General features: G+C 44.7%; 1 protein-coding gene across 10 annotated transcripts in view; it reads right to left on the reverse strand.

Annotated features, from left to right (window-relative positions):
- Positions 1–22,693, reverse strand: part of lama2 (laminin, alpha 2) — a gene marked incomplete at its 3' end in the record, with an annotated part of 276,178 nt that overhangs the window by 197,156 nt on the left and 56,329 nt on the right. For all 10 annotated transcript variants that reach the window (XM_079525878.1, XM_079525885.1, XM_079525883.1 and 7 more), the window contains exons 2-3: positions 14,770–14,940; positions 10,070–10,182 (exon numbers count right to left, since the gene is read on the reverse strand). In XM_079525878.1, coding sequence (XP_079382004.1) covers positions 10,070–10,182; positions 14,770–14,940 — 284 coding nt within the window. The remainder of the gene's footprint in view (positions 1–10,069; positions 10,183–14,769; positions 14,941–22,693) is intronic.

Below are 22,693 nucleotides of genomic sequence, written 5' to 3' on the forward strand. Positions count from 1 at the left end.
ACTGTGAGCCAAACAAGCCAAGTGAGCACTCAAAATGTTGATTTGCAGGGGGAATGCCCAGTCCATCCATTTTAGCTCTGTGACACGTATGGTCTGAGGCTTGTCTAGCGCTAAATGGGCTGTGAAGAATCCATTTGATCTCGGTGCGATTTGGACGCAGTGGAGACAGTGGTTAAACCCAACAGCTGGTGTTTACAGTCCATTCACATGGAAATGTGCTCACATCTCTCTGGCCTGATAAACTGTAGCCTCGCACTCTGTTTAGTTGGTACATACAGGGCAATCACGCGCACGCACGCACGGCCACACCCCCACCCACCCACCCACACACACACACACACACACACACACACACACACACACACACACACACACACACACACACACACACACACACACACACACACACACACACACACACACACACACACACACACACAGTAGATCGGAGAGGCGTGGTATGGAGAGGGTATACAGTATGCTAATGAATCCGATTCCATTGATTCTGTTTCTGTCTTTCATTGCAGATCTCCATGGTTTGGTTTGGTTTGGTAAGTGTGCAATCAGAAACTGACGAGCCAGACAGACATATGCACTAAACAGTTTGCAGGCGCACCAGCTGGCTTTTATTGTTGCTTCAAATGGAAACCCCTCAGCATTAATAAACTAGTTCATAGACAAGTTGTAAATAGTTGTAATATCAAGCAACTGACTAGCCCCACTATAGCAAGAATAAGCAGAATCTGAATCAATCTTTATTGTCACATTACAAGTAAGGTGGGTGAAAAACTTGGTTGTGCAGGCTGTAGCAACTCATAATGTAACTGGAGACTGGGCACAGGTCTCCACCAGGGCAGGTCAGGTTGTGGCCTTCTGGTGGCGCTATATAAGCCAATGTGAAAAGGGTGCCATATGTTCTTTATATGCCTTTGATGGCAATTGGATGATTTGCAAAAAAATCCACCTGTTGGTGGCGCTATAACAGGCCAATGTGAAAAGGGTGGGATATATTGTGTGTGTTCATTATTTGAGGTTTTTTGTTCAAAACGGGCCAATCCTGCAAACTTTGAAAGCCAATGTTAGCCAATTAGGATGGAATATGAAATATCGGACAGATCCGTCTTGAGCACATGACTATAGAGATACTGTGTAACGATTTGCGGGATTTTTGAATAAAATATGGAGGAGTAATAGCAAATTCTTTTTTTATAAAAGTCGGCCTCCTGGTGGTGCGATAACAGGCCGTTCTGGAAAATTTGGGGCAGAGGTTCATCGTTGGCATCTAGGGAATGTGTTTGCAAAGTTTGGCATCGATCGGGTTAACGGTGACGGAGATTAGCTGGTAACGGACGGACACACGGACGGACGGAGTGCAAAACATACTCTCTCCCCATGCCTTCGGCCTGGTGGAGACAATAAAGGTCATGAATGAATGTAAAGGAGTCCCTATTAAAACAAGTCATACAGACATGATGTGTCTCTGTGTCTCTGTGTGTGTGTCGGTGTGTGTGTGTGTGTGTGTGTGTGTGTGTGTGTGTGTGTGTGTGTGTGTGTGTGTGTGTGTGGGTGTTAAGGCTGTACCTTAGCCCTTTTTTTAGGACTCGAACTTCGGCAGGAATTTTCGAGGGAACATCCGGACCATTTGTTTCTAATTAATTTAAAAAATAACCTTTGAGATATCCGTCTCGATCAGAGCGCAGCGCGTCTCCCCTGCTCTTTATCAATCTCTCTCGTCTCTCCCAACACACACACACACACGCACACACCGTCAAGTGGCTCCGCGAAAACAGCTGATCTGCAAGCTCATGTGAGCTTGCTGGCAGGCAGCTAAAACAGCGTATATTGCTCGTTATTTGTTCCACCTGTGTATCCGTTTTGCAATGATGAAACAATGATCAGAGTTCCCTGCTTTTTGTGATGTGATGCTAGAGAGCATATGCTGATATATCATGGCTGCTAAGAACGGTTCCCCTGTCAGCGATCATGCTGGTGTGTGTGTGTGTGTCCGTGTGTGTGAGAGAGACACGTCAGACATTCCATTCAATGGAACTCTTTTGTTCTCACAGAACAAGGTGAGAAAGGTCAATCACCTCAGCTGTAGGCCAATCAGCAAATTAATGTACACGGGAGATAGGACAGCAGAACTAGTGATATTTCTTTAAAAAATCATAACTTCTGACAGGAATGCACTAGAAACTTACGTTTTTTTTATATATCGCATTCTCGCCGAGATATATTTTCGAGTTAATAAAAAAAGGGGAAAAAAATAATATTTTTTATTTAATAAAAAAATAAAAATAAAAAAAATGAATGGTTCAAGCCCATTAATTAAGATTCGAGTGCCAACCCTAACGAGCGAACATTCGAACCTTGAATGTTTGGGGACAGCCTTAGTGGGTGTGTGTGTGGGTGTGTGTGTGTGTGTGTAAATCTTAAACAATGTGAAAAGGGTAGATTTACACACACACACACACACACACACACACGCACACACGCACACACACACCCCCGCATGCACGCACGCACCCACCCACACATGCACGCACACCAAAGTATCAATTTGGCATAAAGCCTTTGAAATTAAAGGATTTATCCTGCACAAGAAATCAGACAATCTCTTGTAAATCCTGGCTTTGATCAGACTGCAGAGGAAAACAAAACAAGATTAGCATTCTCAAATAAAGTTGTCTTTTGCAGCGCTAAAACCATTAAAGAGTTCACAGCACTTTTCAGTTCACGTCCCAGGTTTTATATTTGTCACAACACTGAGGATTAAAGGACCAATTTTATCATAGGGCAACTGGTATCCCGGGGGCCACATCTTCACGTAATGCAGTCTGTCAACATCAGAATACTGATATATATATATACTGAGATTGAGGCCCTGATCAAAACGGCGATGTTCATGCCTCACAACTAAAGTGTCGCTGGTCGCGGCCACAAAGTACAGATGGAATTTCCAGGATATCCAGAAATCTTATCATGTCGGAATTGTCCGCTGGGGCTTGCAAGGTGTACCGCTCTGAACAGTATGCTTTAAAAGTGTCATTAATAGTTGCTGGAGTTACAGCCAGTTCCCCCGATGGGGTCCTTTTTACCAAGACTTTCTGATGTAGTTCCACGTATGGGTCACAAACCTCATCCAGATCGTAACAACTGAAAGTGACTGATCAAAGATGGTGCAAATTCAATTACAGACCTTTCATCCTTAGGCCTGATGTATACTTCCTCGTATGATGGTGTCGCACCCCGTAAATAGCAGATCTACAAGCTCACAACATGTGGAATCTGTGACGGATTGTGAGCTTGTAGTTCAGCTATTTCCGGTGCGTGACACCGTCATACAACACACACATTTTACTCTGTAGAACGTTCTTACTTTTCCTTGTTCTAATACCTGAAGAATTTTGTAATGTTCTTCCCGTCAAGGCTTTTCATGGAGACTGCATTGGTTTTGCTGTGTTTTTCTCTTCTGTTTTGCCTGTGAGCATTAGCTCTGCTGACTGATCATTCTGACACATACCAGCTCAATAACTGATGATCGGAATTGGCTGATTAAATCAGTCCAATCACAACAGCATCACCATAATAATAATAACTAAAAGAGGAGGGGCCTAAAATGATGACGAAATGACTTTGCACCACTTCAGGAAGTAGCCAGCGGAGGCATTGCGTAATAAGGCAATGTTATGCTTACTGTACATGGTGGAAGGTCATTAAGGCTGCAGAAACGCCTATTATCATTGCCAGAATACTGAGGAAGATTTGTGGAAAATGTGTAATTATTTGGAGCATGCATGAGCGATGAGACCCCAGTCTAACTCTCCCCCGGACTCCATAGTGGCTGTTGTAAATTATGGTAGCAGGATATCTCACACACACACACACACACACACACACACACACACACACACACACACACACACACACACACGCGCACACACACACATCCCTTAACATCAATCCTAAACGAACCTCAAGCCTAAACCTAACCCTTAACCGTAAGCCCAACACCCAAATGTCAAATCCTAACCCTGACCCCAATCCATTGAAACCAACCCTGAATCTTTTGCCCATTGTAACCTTAGCTCTAGTGTCTTTCTCAGCCATGAGCATGACCTTTTCCCTCAAGGGGAGCTGAAGAATGTCCCCACAAGGTCCCTTTTGACAGGTCTGTCCTTGTGGGGAATTTGGGGAATGCCCGTCCCCGCATGGATACACACACACACACACACACACACACACACACACACACACACACACACACACACACACACACACACACACACACACACACACACACACACACACACACACACACACACACACACACACACACACACACACACACACACACACACACACACACACACACACACACACACACACACACACACACACACACACACAGAGCTTCCTGTCATTATGCAGCCTTTCAGTCCATAGAGCCTCAATGATATAACCAGAAAGGAAATGAGGGTGGCGGTGTCACAGGCAATAACCAAACTGCGCACGCACACACACACGCACGCACACAAGCAAACACTGTCGTTTTCTGAGTGAGATGACTATGTGGTCGCAAGGGAAATTCAGTGCAGTGGAGGGTAAATAGCTTTCACTTCTTGGACTGGCAGATAGAGACACACGCACGCACGCACGCACGCACGCACGCACGCACGCACGCACGCACGCACGCACGCACGCACGCGCACACGATTCATCGCTCTCAAACACTGGTTCTCAATATTGGGTGTGGGGACCACCAGGGGTCCTAATGGACCCTTACAGGTCCAATTTGTTTCTTTGGTTGAATAAAATGTAATATTGTCCAATCTGCATGGTACAGTATGTTTTTATTGGTGGTTGTATTTTGTATCGCTGCTCTTCCATTGAGACATATAGATCCTATAGTATCTGGTTGTATTTTGTATCGCTGCTCTTCCATTGAGACCTATAGATCCTATAGTATCTGGTTGGACATGACCTTTAACACAATAATCCTGTTTCTGGTTTGACATGAATTTTGTCCTTGAAGTTAAAAATTGTATTTCTCCACTTCTCCACAGGCAGGCTATATTAGTTCAGTGGTAAAAATGTCAGCACAATTGTGCAGGAGTCCCGTGCCAGGTTCAAATCCAGGGTAGAACATTACAGTTACATACTGTATAGTGCACCTTTAACACTGAGGATGCTGCAGTGTAGATTGGGGTCACAGAGATTAAAAATCACACCCGTGTGAACTGAGTGGTGCAAATCCCCCCCCCCCCTCTCTATCTCTCTCTCTCTCATTAGCAGGCAACAGTGCAGCACTATCTCTCTCTCTCCGTTTCTGGCACAACAGCGCCACTTTTGGTACTCATTGGTACTCGTGCTCATAGTCACATAGTCACACACATAGGTCCTCATTCACAAAGGAGAAATACGCCAAGTGTAACGGAAGCGTAACGGAAGCGTAAACAAATGCGGGAAATTCCTTCCGATCACGCAACGTTGTTTTGCCGTGCAATTCAAAGAGCGGTGTGTACCACAGGTACGCAGGTGTATGTTGTGAGGTACGCAGGTGAATGCGAGCGGGTGCCAAATGATCGGAAAATCAGCGGATAACTTCATTTGCATTGACCCACGCCCCATTTCACACCATAAAAGGCGTCAAGCATGACTCAGCAGACAGCAGTAAAAAAAACAAAAAAGAACTATAGGCCTTACAGCTCAAACGAAATAGAGGTCCTCGTCCTCCTGACGGAATGCAACAAAATAATGATATTTTCCAGTATAGTGGCTTCACAAATAAAATTAAAAATGATTGCTGGAAAGAAATTAGGCTATATTAGGAAATTAAAATAAAATTATCTGACCATGTCAAGCGCCGGAGCGACGACCACCACCTGCAGTCTCTTTTTTTACATCCATATACCATTACGTTTGTGCGTGATTCTTTATATTGTCTATAGCCTACCATTAAACTATATAAATCATTTTCCCAAGCTTACAAAACGGTGAACGCTGCTCCGCACCGCTGCAGCAATGTCAAGCTGACTTACGGTATAAAATGCAGCTTGGCCATTTATTTATTTAAGTTCGGGACCAAGGCAGCAAGCTAGCGTATACTTGGCAATTATATTATAAAGCCTTTTCTTTTCTATTGAACAATTGCTCACTCACACCTTTGCAGAGGTAAAACATATATCCGATATTTTTATCAGAGCTGCATTGATTCATGCGGGGAATAGATTAATATCATCTCACTGTCATCTGTCTGAATGCCATGTGGAGAATGGATTTGTTCTGATCATGGACACGTAGGCATAGGCCTATAGCTATTTAAAATTTCAACCATATACGGCGGGTAGCCTCCTCTTTGTCAGATCTAAGTGCAGGTTCATTTATGATGATGTCGTCATATTAAAATGATGTATGTTCTTATTATAATTGTGAGTTTGTTTTTTAACATGCAGCGCAAGTCCGCGAGAGCCGATCTACAAGCTCACAACGCGTTGCACTGCGAGTAGAAAGCTGTCAAGTGCAGCGCAATCGCGCATGCTAGAAATATCCTAATAAATAAATAAAAAGGTGTCGGGTTTGCAGGGGCAGTTTCTGTATGGGACTCTAGGCTAACCTGCCTCTAGAATGCATGCATTTAGGCATCCAAGTGATACTTGGCTTTTATATAAGCTATCATTTTTTTATGTGTTTTGGACACATGCCTATATATTTTATCTGAGATTTGGGGACTTTTAATTGATTCAGCATGAAGACTAAAGCCTTCTGAATAAATCTACGCAAGCAGTACACGACCCTCTGAGGTGGCGCAGCTTTTAGCGGAGATTCCGACCATCCGACGTCACCGTCAAGTTCACGTTCAAGTTCATGAATTCCCACGTAATGTGGGAATCCACGTAAATGCCTGTCCGCTCACGCTCCGCTCACGTTACGTAACGGTATGAGCGTAAACGCCGTTGTGAATGAGGACCATAGTCACACACAAACATAGTTGAACCACACAAACATAGTTGAACACGGACATTGCTGTTCCTTGGAGTGGTTGCACCACTCAACTCAAAAAAGAAAAGGTCTGTGGACTAATGAATATCAAATTGGGGGTCCTTGAAATGACCACAACAAAAAAAGGAGTTGAGAATTACTGCTCTAAAACACACTAGCCTGACTTCTAAGAGCCAATTCACACCAAAGCAGTATGCAATATGTGGTGTGAATCAGCACATGTCTCCTTGAATGCAGTTTGACAGCTAAGTTTGTGTGCAGTCACACAGAAAAGACAGTGTTTTACTGAGCCAGCTTGTGACAAATGCTTTGAATGCAGGAGGGAAAATCACCGTCTCATACGTCAGCTGTTGTTTTTCATCTATCCAAGCCATCAATTTAGACTTTTTGTTTTTCTTTTGATTTCTCTATCTCAGAGTGTTTTTGTGTCTACTGCACTGCGTGCATGCGTGTGTGCATACCATGTATGTTTGTGTGTGTGTGCGTGTGTGTGTGTGTGTGTGTGTGTGTGTGTGTGTGTGTGTGTGTGTGTGTGTGTGTGTGTGTGTGTGTGTGTGTGTGTGTGTGTGCGTGCGTGCTACCAGGTGGGTGTGGAGTGTGTATATATTCAGCGTTAGTGGCACTGTACTGACAGGTGTGATTGATGGGACTGGAGTCATTAACATGTCAAGATGGCCGCTGGTACACTTCCTGTCCACCGCCATAATTACATCCTCTGTGATGAATGAATGCAAGCGAGGAAGATTGACACGAGCCCACTGCTCTGTTCACTCCTCTTTTCCCCTCCCTCTCTTTCTGTTCATCTCTCACACAGCATCGCTACACTGCAAAAACAAGCGTTAAGTACGTTTAATAACGTGTCAATAGCTCTATTCTGATTTCTACAGGAGCGGTTCTCAAACTTAATATCAAAGACCCCATAACTCCAAGAATGTACAAATGGAAAGTCGCATCGTTGGATTTTTCCAGCTGGAGCGAAGATACCGACGTGACGGATTGCTTCGTTCACGTTGCCTCGTTCGCGCATTGGTGGGAACACACCTTTGAGAGTCATGGACCCCACTTTGAGGGCCATGTTGTTGTTCAGTAACAGGGTTCTCCCCGTCTCTCCAGCTCTTAGAAGAAAATACTTTCAGGTCTTGGGATACCAATTTCATCCAATCAGGAAAAAGAACTCATGCGGAATACAGGACAAACAAGTGAAATTGGACGTGATGAAACAAAGCCAATGAACAAAAAAAGAATAATAGTTTATGCTCCTGAGTGAGTAAGACGGCGTCACCTGTCGAAAATATGGCATCACATCCAGCCCACTATCATAATTATGATGGAGCATAGATGAATCATCGGTTCAGTTTAGTATCTGAATTAGCCCTTCAAGTTTAATTGAATTTCTTTCTTTCATTCCATTCTGGATCCAGTTGTCTTCCAACATAATGGAAGCAATTAAGCGGCTAATGTATCTTAATGAGTGCAGGACGTTTCACTGTTCCCTTTTCAGCATCACATTGTAATTATCAATTCAATCACGCCTCGAAAGTAAACTTGACGAAAGACGCTATTAATTAAAACAATGGTTCTCAACTTTTTCTGGATAGGGGCCCACTTTAAAATCTTTAAAGTGTTCGCGGCCCAGCCATCTCACGACTTGTTAAGTGGTCAGATGGGTGGTCCGCGTGCATTTACAGAGCATGTTTATTTTAATGATCAATCAATCTATTGTGCAGGTGCTTGGATCAATGGAACCAACGTTGTACAATTTTTTTTTTTTTTTTAAAGATATTTTTTTTGCGGCTTACGCCTTTTATTGGTTTTTTGAAGGGACAGACAGTAGGCTGACAGGAAACGGGAGAGAGATGGGGGAAGACATGCAGTAAAGGCCGTGTCGGGCTCGGGAGTCGAACCCGCGGCACACTGCGACTGGATTACCAGTCGGGTGCCCAGACGGTTACGCCACCGCCTGGGCCCGTTGTACAATTTAAATTGCTATTTATCGGTATCACTATGAAAACATATGACAAAATACCTTATCATTTGTTTTACTTTAGTTTTTCTTCATTAATGTTACATTAACTGTTTGTTTGCCACGTTAGGAGGCAGCAAAGTGTAGCTAACCTTTGCCAGCCGATCCAGTGATTTCCACATCCTGTTGACCAGCCTCCACACCACCACTGTAACCATCGGCTAACATTAGCATTAGCTCACACTGTTTACCTTTCGCCAGAAACGTTTATGTACATGTCGGGAGCGATGCGGGACAAAATCACAAATGACATCCGAACATTGGATGGATGGCGATTACCATGGACAACGCTCGTATTTACAGAGTTATAAGGCTTTGAAAATCCGACTTTGAACAGAAGTTTATAGAATATATTCGTACTTAGCTGATAACATCCCATAGCTGGGGGGTACAAATATGTTCGTACTTGCAAACTTGTTTGGCAATTATGTCTCAGAAAGTTCCCCTTCCATAATCTTTCCCAGATACTCGATTAAATTGTTTTTCCCCATCTGAAACGTTTTCTAAATATGAAATTAGGCATCATCATACCATCCCTGACGTTAATTTATGCCACATCTTTGGCTAAATTGACCACTCTCACCCTTTCTCCCACAGGCAGAGAAGTTCTTAACAACTCCAGACCACCTGGAGACCATCATTGTTCAAGTTAATGGGATCATTTGCATTTCACTGGAACCTGGCAAAGCGATTTCTATTTTTCTAAACTGTGTTTATAATGACTCCAACCCTAACCCATAACTTATAACTCTAAATGTTGTATTTCGTCTGAGCAACGTGCCTACTGACCCAGCCTGCATGCGTGCGTACTGTATGTGGCTCAAGTCGGACACTCACTAGCTGAATCATGAGCTCTAACATTTGATTATGTTACTAATAATATATAATGTAAAATTATTGTAATCCATTTTTTATTTCCCGCACAATGGCCTGGCCCGAATTCCGACATTTCCTTGGAGTGAGAATGCATTGCCATTTCTGTGTGTGTGTGTGTGTGTGTGTGTGTGTGTGTGTGTGTGTGTGTGTGTGTGTGTGTGTGCTCACCTGTTTAAGGTCCAGGGTAACAGTGACATGGTGGTACTCCATTCCCATCGAGATAGAGGGGCTCTGCCACCAACGATTAGTCCCATCAATGGCATAGTCAATAGGGTGCTTCTCTGTTCACACGCACACACGCACGCACGCACGCACGCACGCACACACGCACGCACGCACACACTCACACACACACATGCATGCACGCGCACACACACACACACACACACACACACACACACACACACACACACACACGCACACACGCACGCACGCACACACACACGCACACACACACACAGACACACACAGAAACACAAACATGTGAACAGGCGGAGGTAGCATACACCCATTCATGCGCACATTATTACATTTTTTCAAAGTTTATTTGAACCTTTACATTTACATGAATTGAGTCACCCTAAAACCCTAAAATATCCAGCAGAATTAAACCAACCTCTGCTGAAGTCAAAGTGATCTTTAATTTGAAAGATTTGGGCTGGACGTGTCTTCCCTGGCCTACTGGCGGTGTGCACAAAAGGTTTGACGCTGGGCGGTCCAGCGGTTTGGGCACACACACACACACACACAGTCAGACAGACAGACAATCTCTGTTCTTGGCCTTCGGCCTGGAGGAGATAATAACTGGGGAGTAATCCAGTACAGGTATCCAAATGGCAGTGCCTGAATACTGGCTTATCTCCACCTACATGAAGTACTTTCCAGAAACACTCCAGTCAGTGGACTGGCTATACGCACCCACAGATGAAGCTCTCTCCACACTCAAACTGGTCTCATATTACAGGACTTTTAAAACCATAAAGATGGAGTGCCGTGATTTTTGTACTTTTTCTGTTTTGCATTTGTCTATGGAGTTAAAATTACACTAATAGACCCCCAGGTGTGGTTAAAATATTTAAATATGTCTTCCCTGTGTATTTTGGTGCAACCACTCCTATAGACATGCTATGTGTGTGGCTGTGTCCCTTTGTCCCTGGCTGTGTCCGAGCACGGAAATAGCGTTTGTTCACGCCAAGTGTCACTGTTGCGCAGCCTAACACACAGACACAGACACACACAGGCCAGGGACGAGGTACAGTACAGTACAGTACAGTACAGTACAGTACAGTACAGTACAGTACAGTACAGTACAGTACAGACTGTTACATATACTTTGTAATATACTACGTATGTAACAGTCTGTTTTTTGAGTGGTGTAAACCACTCCTACAACTGGCTTTTGTGTGCATAAAAAAATGAGCATGGTTGCTATGTTCAAAATAATTTCTGACGTAATTAAATCACACCCGGGTGAACTGGATGACCGTAGCAACCGTGGTCATTTTCTCTGCGCAGAAAAAGCCAGTTGTGAAATCACATCCGGGTGTGATTTCATTACGTCAGATCAGAGCTGATCAGGCTATATAATACCTTACCTTATTTCATTACGTCAGACATTACGTCAGACCACAGCTGATCATGCTATATAAAACCTTACACCACTCAGTTCACACGGGTGTGATTTTTATTTGATTTCTGATTTTTGATCTACCGGTATGTTCATTATATGAGTATTGTAATGCATTAAGTGCCTTATTCTCTGGGTGATTAGGTGGGGTGGGAGCGGCCAGCTTGGGAGAGCTTTCTGTTTTGTTTTGTAATGTATGCAAGGATGTATTTGTTGTAATGTTTTTGTCTACTGTATTGCTCTGTATTTGCTGGATGTTGCTGGACCCCCTCGAAAACGAGATGATACATCTCCAGTACAGTACAGTACAGTACAGTACAGTACAGTACAGTACAGTACAGTACAGTACAGTACAGTACAGTACAGTACAGTACAGTACAGTACCACTCACTTCAGACGGATTTTTTATTTCTTCCTGAAAGCTGAAGCCTTTGAGTCAAAAGGCCCAATTGAAAAAACACCATTTTGGTGACATCATAACCCTAACCCCTCCACTAACCCCTCCCACATTATCATACAACAACAGCTGTGGGCGAGGCTTAAGTTCAGGTGGGTGGTGCTAAGGTGAAAACCAGGTATACTGAACTGGTGGGTGTGACCACATTAAAACATCATTTTAACACTTTCTGTACACTGTTTTGAAAGAAATCTTCCTCCTAGTATAATCATAGTACCTGATGACCATGTTTTAGGGGGAGAAAAATCACGGCACTCCAGCTTTAAACAATTTGGAAATCTGGTATAGCATCAGACACTGCAGGCTAATCATGTTTAAATGATGCAGTATCACGCACTACAGGATTGCACTATAGGATTATAGGGCTTGCCGGAGCAATGCAAACATGCTGTGCTCGCTTGTGGAGGGAGATGTAAACAACGGAGACCTTTACTGTTGCAGACAGTGGCAACTGACGAACGGTTGTGATATGTCCATGAAGCTTCCCTGTTTTTCCTACCCGGTTTCGCACCAGTGAGGGGAGGGAGGGGCTAGCCCACACCGTGCCCGCCGCAGTCAGCACACACAGAAGTCAAGGCAGACGGCTGTGGAACGTGAAGCACCTGCGCTTATGACTGAAACAACACATAAAAACTTTGGGGAAAACTAGCCTACTACTTTAGTGTTGAAACTTCGAATTTCTCTAACTATTATAAACTTCTACGACAGTAGCCTACAAATAATATTTATGAAACGGCTAAACTAAATTATAATAAATTGGTCAATATAAGTAAAATAATATAGCCTTTCCATAGGATTATCTTTTTATATTTAAAGGTATATTCAGTGATTTCACTTAATTCAAATATCACTTCTTTTGTGTTTTGTTGTGATAATCCTCCCTACTATAGAATGTGCTGACCATATAAGGAGTTCCTCCCTGTCCCCAGTTGACCCCTGGGGGTCAAAAAACCTTAGGTTTCGTTTTTGGCAAGGTGGCCCAGCCTTCATCCAATCAGGATAGAGAGGGGCCTTCCACCAATCATGATCGAGCGGGCGGGCCTTGGTGTGTGTACTGTTGGACTGTTTCGTGTCCCCCCCACTGTAGTGCGTGCATGTGCACATCTTGTTACCGGGGTGGACCGGGGGGGGTTTCCAAATCACCCAAATCACTGAATGCTCTTTTAAGAAGAATACAGCCAGTAGCATAGTAGGTTATGTAATAACTAAAACATTATAGTGGCTATAGGCTATTATGGGAAATGTACACTAACTCATTTACCTCAGAGAATGTTTTCATTGTGGATAAAATCATAAAATGGTCTATGGTCTAATCTGATGGAATAAATGGATGATCAGTGAGTTTTGACGATTCAACTAACTGTAACTATAGGGCCGTCGCCTTTCCCCCCTGCCCCTCCCTCCCCTCACTGGTGCGAAATCGGGTAGGAAAAACGGGGAAGCGTCCGGGAAAACGAGACACGTTACTGTACAGCCGGGTTCTTCTTGCCACATATATCACCCATAAAAGGATGTTATGACCAGTCGTCATGTCAAACATCCTCTCATTCACCTCACCTCAAATCTGTCTCATTGTACACTGCATGCCTCTCCCTTCACTCTCCCCGTGAGGGAGACAAGAGTAGTGATCTTCAAGATAAATATTAAACATATTTCAAAATGTTTGGGACGGCCCGATCGACTGTGTGCAAATTGGGAGGCTTAATATTGAATCTTTGAATACCTCGCACTATAGGATAATCTTGCCCGATATTCATTTCCGACCCCAAATATCAATGATTATCTTGTAATGCAAGCCCACCTTAACTCATTGAACGGCAAGGACTTAATGAACGTGTTTTTCATGAAATCCCATTGCACCAGTGGCTCAATACTAAATCGGTGTTACCATGTGGTTAAAATATTAACGCTTCTGAAGACTCTTAAATAGACGATGATCACATTAGCTATACATTCGCTAACTGTTTTTATGGGACCGGAAACGGTCTTGTTTTCCAAGTGAAATAGAGCACTCTCTATGGTGGCGGTAGCTGACAGCGCTGGGGGTTTTAGTGGTTGTCAATGAGTTAAGGCATACCAGACATTTAGGCAGATGCTTAAGAGAGCCTCCTCCCTCCTGGAGGTCTCAGATCACCCACTTCGGTCTGAGTTTGAACTGTTGCCCTCAGGTCGTCGGCTGAGGGAGCTCCACTACAAAGACTTATCGGTTCAAACTATCCTTTGTCCTGCTGCTATTCAACTGCTGAACAGCAGATAGCACTTTATTCCTGCCTCTTTGCACTTATTGCCACTAATGCACTTTTGCTGACTTTGCTACTATTGAATGTTATGAATTCTCTGTCTATAGTGCCCTGTTCTTAGATCGTAGTTTGTATTGAATGTTGTTGTTGTGTGTATTTTTTACTATGATCTGGCTGCAAACCAATTTCCCGCAAGGGACAATAAAGCTAACCTTGAACCTTGAAAGAGATTGCCTGATTCTTCCTGATCCAACATGCCCTCCGCCCTAACTTGTAACACTCTGTAACACAAAACCAGTCTTCACTAAGTGAAGACTGGTTTATATCCTCAATTGTATACCTACTGTTAACAAAACATCTACTGATGCACTGTAAGGACACTTTGCATAAGGAAGCTATGTCATCATCGACAACTGCCAAGGACGGCAAGGAGGTGTGTGTGTGTGTGCGTGTGTGTGTGCGTGTGTGTGTGTGCGTGCGTGCGTGCGTGCGTGCGTGCGTGCGTGCGTGCGTGCGTGCGTGCGTGCGTGCGTGCGTTTCTTACCAAACGGCCTGGTACTCTGTTGATTACAGATGCGACATTGTTGGTTCCTGGCAGGCTCACCCGGTACGTGTTCCACCAGCTTACAGAACATCTCTGGACCCGTGGAACCACAGGTAGCATTGGCGCTGATGTCTGCCATGGTCGCCAGGTTCAACACCGCAGGGAACAGACCTGGAAAACACAAGGACACACATGTTCTGAACTCTGCCATTGAGACGAATGTTTAAAACCAGGACTGTCTTTAAGCAAGGCAAGGTTATCTGCATAGCACAGTGGTTCACAAACGTTTTAATTTCAAAGAACCCCATAACTCTGAAAGTTTACAAATGGCACCAAATGGACAAAAACATAAGGGTACATATTGGTTCCATTTGTACACTCTGAGAGTTATAGACCTGTGAAGGCTTATTCATACTCCAGTTTTAGGTGATAAGGTGACCACTGAAATGGTGGTTAGTAAAATCTGAGAGATGCGTTTGTGGGAGCGGTGACCACCACGGTGACCACCACGGCGTGACATGACAGCATATTGTAGTTTGTGGGAGCGGTGACCACCACGGTGACCACCACGGCGTGACATGACAGCATATTGTAGTTTGTGGGAGCGGTGACCACCACGGTGACCACCACGGCGTGACATGACAGCATATTGTAGTTTGTGGGAGCGGTGACCACCACGGTGACCACCACGGCGTGACATGACAGCATATTGTAGTTTGTGGGAGCGGTGACCACCACGGTGACCACCACGGCGTGACATGACAGCATATTGTAGTTAATGGGAGCGGTGACCACCACGGTGACCACCACGGCGTGACATGACAGCATATTGTAGTTTGTGGGAGCGGTGACCACCACGGCGTGACAGTAGTTTTTGGTGGTCACCTTATCACCTAAAACTGGAGTATGAATGTTTTTGCAAAAAGGGTAAAGTGTTTAAGACACACTTCATAAAATAAAATAAAGTTCATAAAATAAAATAAAAATAAAGTGAATTCAAATAAAACAGGAAAAGTAAGACAATATCATTACAGTGCAGAATGAACAACCTCAGTAAAAAGCAGTGGAAAATAGAAACATGTTTCTGCTTAGAATTCAGAGAAAGTGGAACAGACACAATGTCCCCCCAGTGGAACAGCCACAATGTCCCCCAGTGGAACAGACACAATGTCCCCCAGTGGAACAGACACAATGTCCTCCAGTGGAACAGACACAATGTCCCCCAGTGGAACAGACACAATGTCCCCCAGTGGATCAGACACAATGTCCCCCAGTGGAACAGACACAATGTCCCCCAGTGGAACAGACACAATGTCCCCCAGTGGAACAGACACAATGTCCCCCAGTGGAACAGACACAGTGTCCCCCAGTGGAACAGACACAATGTCCCCCCAGTGGAACAGACACAATGTCCCCCAGTGGATCAGACACAATGTCCCCCAGTGGATCAGACACAATGTCCCCCAGTGGAACAGACACAATGTCCCCCCAGTGGAACAGACACAATGTCCCCCAGTGGAACAGACACAATGTCCCCCAGTGGATCAGACACAATGTCCCCCAGTGGAACAGACACAATGTCCCCCAGTGGAACAGACACAATGTCCCCCAGTGGATCAGACACAATGTCCCCCAGTGGATCAGACACAATGTCCCCCAGTGGAACAGACACAATGTCCCCCCAGTGGAACAGACACAATGTCCCCCAGTGGATCAGACACAATGTCCCCCAGTGGAACAGACACAATGTCCCCCAGTGGAACAGACACAATGTCCCCCAGTGGAACAGACACAATGTCCCCCAGTGGAACAGACACAATGTCCCCCCCAGTGGAACAGACACAATGTCCCCCAGTGGAACAGACACAATGTCCCCCAGTGGAACAGACACAATGTCCCCCAGTGGAACAGACACAATGTCCCCCAGTGGAACAGACACAATGTCCCCCAGTGGAACAGACACAATGTCCCCCAGTGGAACAGACACAATGTCCCCCAGTGGAACAGACACAATGTCCCCCCAGTGGAACAGACACAATGTCCCCCAGTGGATCAGACACAATGTCCCCCAGTGGATCAGACACAATGTCCCCCAGTGGAACAGACACAATGTCCCCCAGTGGAACAGACACAATGTCCCCCCAGTGGAACAGACACAATGTCCCCCAGTGGAACAGACACAATGTCCCCCAGTGGAACAGACACAATGTCCCCCAGTGGAACAGACACAATGTCCCCCAGTGGAACAGACACAATGTCCCCCAGTGGAACAGACACAATGTCCCCCAGTGGAACAGACACAATGTCCCCCAGTGGAACAGACACAATGTCCCCCCAGTGGAACAGACACAATGTCCCCCAGTGGATCAGACACAATGTCCCCCAGTGGATCAGACACAATGTCCCCCAGTGGAACAGACACAATGTCCCCCAGTGGAACAGACACAATGTCCCCCCAGTGGAACAGACACAATGTCCCCCAGTGGAACAGACACAATGTCCCCCAGTGGAACAGACACAATGTCCCCCAATGGAACAGACACAATGTCCCCCAGTGGAACAGACACAATGTCCCCCCAGTGGAACAGACACAATGTCCCCCAGTGGAACAGACACAATGTCCCCCAGTGGAACAGACACAGTGTCCCCCAGTGGAACAGACACAATGTCCCCCAGTGGAACAGACACAATGTCCCCCAGTGGAACAGACACAATGTCCCCCAGTGGAACAGACACAATGTCCCCCAGTGGATCAGACACAATGTCCCCCAGTGGAACAGACACAATGTCCCCCAGTGGAACAGACACAATGTCCCCCAGTGGAACAGACACAATGTCCCCCAGTGGAACAGACACAATGTCCCCCCAGTGGAACAGACACAATGTCCCCCAGTGGAACAGACACAATGTCCCCCAGTGGAACAGACACAATGTCCCCCAGTGGAACAGACACAATGTCCCCTAGTGGAACAGACACAATGTCCCCCAGTGGAACAGACACAATGTCCCCCACAAAATGGACAGAGAAAACCTCATGAAACACTACCACCATATAGACAGGAAACAGTAAACGGCAGCAGGAAACAGAAAGCTTTGATTTAAATAACAGTGGTAAAACACAGACAGCTGGAAAGACAGACAGAAAGACAGATTGGCTGACTGTAGTCAATATTGAATCTAGCTACAGTTGTGGGATCATGTGACAATTTGGTTCACCTCACTTCCCCTTCGCAGACTGACGTTAAACAATTCACGAGCAATTAGTCGGTGGCATGTTTTTAAGTGCAGCAGATGTGTTGAGAATGACAGATGCTTTCCGTTTATGTTTTCGGCGTATAGTTCCAGAACGTGCACTTCCCATAGTAAAAGCTACGTTTGTCACAGAGACACAGACTACAAGACAAGCTTGTTGATGTTAAAGCCCAGGATGGCCCCCCAACACACACATGGTTCACATTTCCTGTCTGGCACAAACACACTCAGACATACAAATGCATACAGGCATTCATTCAGCAAGACACTAAACACACACAGACATAACTGCGAACACACATTAAACTGATGCACACAGAAGTACAGCAGGAACACACACACACACACACACACACACACACACACACACACACACACACACACACACACACACACACACACACACACACACACACACACACACACACACAGTAATGACTCTACACACAGGCATTGAGAGAGGAAGAGAGAGAGCAATGGAGATTGGAGGATATTGAAAGTCAGACAAACAGAGTGAGAAAAGTAAACAGAAGATTAATATTTCTCTCACTAGAGTGGACTGAATGTACTATGTGTTTGTGCGTTTGCGTGTGTGCATGCGTGTGTGTTCAAGTCTCAGATGTTCTTCACAGTTCATCAGTGTTGACATCTGTCCAAACAGCTGGACTCATCTGGACACACACACACACACACACACACACACACACACACACACACACACACACACACACACACACACACACACACACACACACACACACACACACACACACACACAGGACGTTTCTCACCATTGATATGTGAGAATGTTGCACCAGTGAGTCCACATTTCCACAGTGCAGTGTTTCACGGGGTGTTTTGCCAAACGTGCATTTTGACCAACTGTGAATCCATCATCTGTGAATCCTTCAGAGTACACTATTCACTACAGTGCATGCTAATGCCTCATCAATGGGTCGCATCATCGCCGAGTAATATCTTGGTCTAGTTAGCATTTAAACTCTTAAACTGTAAACCCTCTAGCCTTGGTAAACTGGACCTCAGCTGTCTCTGTACTGTGTGTAAGTTGTACCACTTTTTACCTACACCAAATCTCTTTAAATAGCCGATCTACAAGCTCACCACACGCCACATGGTGACAAATTGTGAGTTTGGGCTAACGTTCTCCCCATTATATGATTGCTGAGGTTACTGTCATCTTGGGGACCTCCCAGAATCATGTGGGGACCCACCTGGTGTCCCGACCCACAGGTTGAGAACCACTGGTTTAAAACAGCCTGCTCTTCTCTCCGCATATTGGCTGTTTGTGCTACATCCACGGTGCAGCTGTCTGTCCATTGCAGAATGTGTTATTATTTGATGTCTGCATTCTTGCTACAGTACATGTCCATGAACGACGCAGTGTGCTATTTCATTCCATCACGCTGCTCAGAAAGCAATTTCTACCAGCCGCAGTGTGGCAATGTAATATAATCAACATCAATCGAATCTAATGTCATTTCATCTCATCTTCAGTTCACAAAATAAGGATGCCTGTTCCTGCTCCAAAACGAAAAGAAAGACCAGGTCAGAATCTTGTATATGGCTGGACCACGTATGAACCTTAAGAAGGTTTAATAATGTTTGGGTTTTATTTTTCCTTTTCTCTTACAAAATATATATTTACATTTTTGAGTGGTGTAAACCACTCCTACAACTGGCTTTGTTAGTTTACGTGTCTGTCTGTCTGTTCGTACCAAAAAATGAGCATGGTTGCTAGGGTCACCCAGTTCACACGGGTGTGATTTCATTACGTCAGACATTACGTCAGACCACAGCTGATCAGTCTATATAAGACCTTACACCACTCAGTTCACACGGGTGTGATTTTTATAATTAATATATGTAATTGTATTTTTCTGTACAATTTACATTTTTAATTTGTAATGTCTTTTACACATTCAATACGATCACAATATATATTGTGTTTGTGTGTAAGTTTACTTGTTATGTCTATTCATGAATAGACATACTCGACAGCAACAATATCCAACTTAGAAGCATCGGGACACAATGAGAACCCACACAACTCATCATTTATATGAACTTTGACCTATTCATACCTCAGTAGGTGGCTTCACCATTGCTATGGAAACCATGTAAGAAGGTTCACTTTAAACATGTGGTAACATTTTACTGTGCAAAACTGGATTCTGCAATCCACAACTGTCATGTGACAACATTTAAAAAGAAAATCACACCTGTGTGAACTGATCGGTGCAGGCTGTGTCTGTGTGTGTGTGTGTGTGTGTGTGTGTGTGCGTGCGTGCGTGCGTGCGTGCGTGCGTGCGTGCGTGCGTGCGTGCGTGCGTGCGTGCGTGCGTGCGTGCGTGCGTGCATGCGTGTGTGTGTGTGTGTGTGTGTGTGTGTGTGCGTGTGTGTGTGTGTGTACACTACTTTACTCTGTTCTGTACTGTACTGTACTATTGTTATATAGTAGTTGTGGTCAGTGTGAAGCTCAACAGCTGTACTGTAGCCCTTTAGGCTGCTCAACAGTGCCACCTTATGTTACCCATCGATATTTCCGTACTGAAACGGACATACATATATAAATAGGGACACACATAGTTCATACTAGGAGCGGTGAGGCACCGCTCAAAAAGAGAGAGAGAGAGAAATTGAATTTTGACATTCAGGCAGCACCACTACCAAACCAGTAGTGGTCCTACTTAACCATATGATATAGAATAGAGGGGATACACCTCACATGATATTAGGCATGTTTATTAACATACTCCACCACATAGATTGGTCAAAATAGCACTTTAAACACTATAAAAATGAAATGTATTGATTGCAGCCTTAATTTCTTTAGTGTTTTCATTTTGCTCCAGTCTCAATACCCCAAACTATATGTTCCATACTAATTGCATCAAAACACTATGAAGAAAAATGGAACTATAGTTTAAAAACATTGCTTCATCATTAGAGCTCAGGATAACCTTGTTGGTCCCCAGCTAAATGGAGAGTGAGTAACCAAATGGAACCTTATACAGTAGTTAACTCTTGATGGAGTGTAAAATGAAACCAAATGGACCCATAAGTGTCTCAAGAGTTAAATTATTATTAAACATCTGCATAGAGATTGTATTTTTTGTTTTGTTTTTTTGTTTATAACGTTTGCCTGTTGTCTCTCCTAATGATACCAACATCAATACAGCGTGGAATTGTGGACAAAATCTTACCCAACGACAACAAAATATTCCAAGTTTTGGGTCAGAGAGGCTATCAAATGGTGGTCCGTGGCTCAAATGCTGAATAAATAATGGGCCTTCATATGAAATGGGTTGAAAACCCCTGGTCTAGATGGTACAGTATATGTCTAGGTTGTCTACTGTTTGGATTTAATAGTCTGAATGCAAAACAAATACACTAACCACATTTGCACATCTGAAGCATTCAAGCTAAAGGTTAGCCCACATTTGGATGCATCCATCATTATCGATAAGCTCTACTGTAGCTCCAATGAAGCACTAGATAGAGCAGAGAAAGAATGTGTGTGTGTGTGTGTGTGTGTGTGTGTGTGTGTGTGCGTGCGTGCGTGCGTGCGTGCGTGCGTGCGTGCGTGCGTGCGTGCGTGAGTGCGTGCGTGCGTGCGTGCGTGCGTGCGTGCGTGCGTGCGTGCGAGCGAGCGTGATTTAGCACAGATACAGATAAAGTATTTTTCGTATCCTTTGATGTTCGTAAAAGAAAATCTAGATAAAAGCAGTGCATAGGAGCTGCTAGGAGTTACTAAAGAGATGGTTCAGATTTCACATATAGACTGAAAGACAAGGACACTGTGTCTGACTGCAAGCACACACGCACGTACACACAAACGCACGAACACACACACACACACACACACACACACACACACACACGCGACCCAAAGGGCGACACATGCCGAGGCACCTGGTGGGGTTCATTCCCCTCTCCTCTTTATGCTCTGATAACCATGGTAACCTGTCTGTCTGTCTGTCTGTCTGTCTGTCTGTCTGTCTGTCTGTCTGTCTGTCTGTCTGTCTGTCTGTCTGTCTGTCTGTCTTTTCTCTCTCTCTCTCTCTCTCTCTCTCTCTCTCTCTCTCTCTCTCCTTCTCTCTCTCTCTCTCTCTGGCCATCTCTCCATTTGGTCTCTGTGCTCTATTAACCACATGCTCAGCCCCATGAAGCCTCTGCAACTCAACAATTTGGAGTGCAAGCCAATGAGAGAGAGAGACAGAGGGAGAGAGTGTGTATGTATGTGTGCGTGCGTGCGTGCGTGCGTGCGTGCGTGCGTGCGTGCGTGAGTTTGTAAATACATCAAAGATGCAATTATAATCCATTTCTAATGGATAAAGCCTTGGCCTGGATTCCCTGGAAGACAGGTCATCAGGTGGTCTCCAACCTTCCTAGAGTGTTTCAACCCTAAACCTCGACACTCTCCAGTTGGCAGGTCAGCAGTGACTGGCCAAATCACTGCCCCTCACAGGCTTCCAGCTATAGACGAACCCACGGAGGGAGCTGGGGGCCTGTTCTGAACCCAATGTTTACGTTTACGTTTTTAACAGACTGTGGCGAATTTTGTGTATAATCATGTGTTCATGTCTTATTCATCTGCTACAACTGTTTAGTGAGGTGTACAAGAGAGACTGCTGTGTGTGTGTGTGTGTGT

Source organism: Electrona antarctica (assembly GCF_951216825.1).
Source record: "Electrona antarctica genome assembly, chromosome: 17".
Taxonomy (NCBI): domain Eukaryota; kingdom Metazoa; phylum Chordata; class Actinopteri; order Myctophiformes; family Myctophidae; genus Electrona; species Electrona antarctica.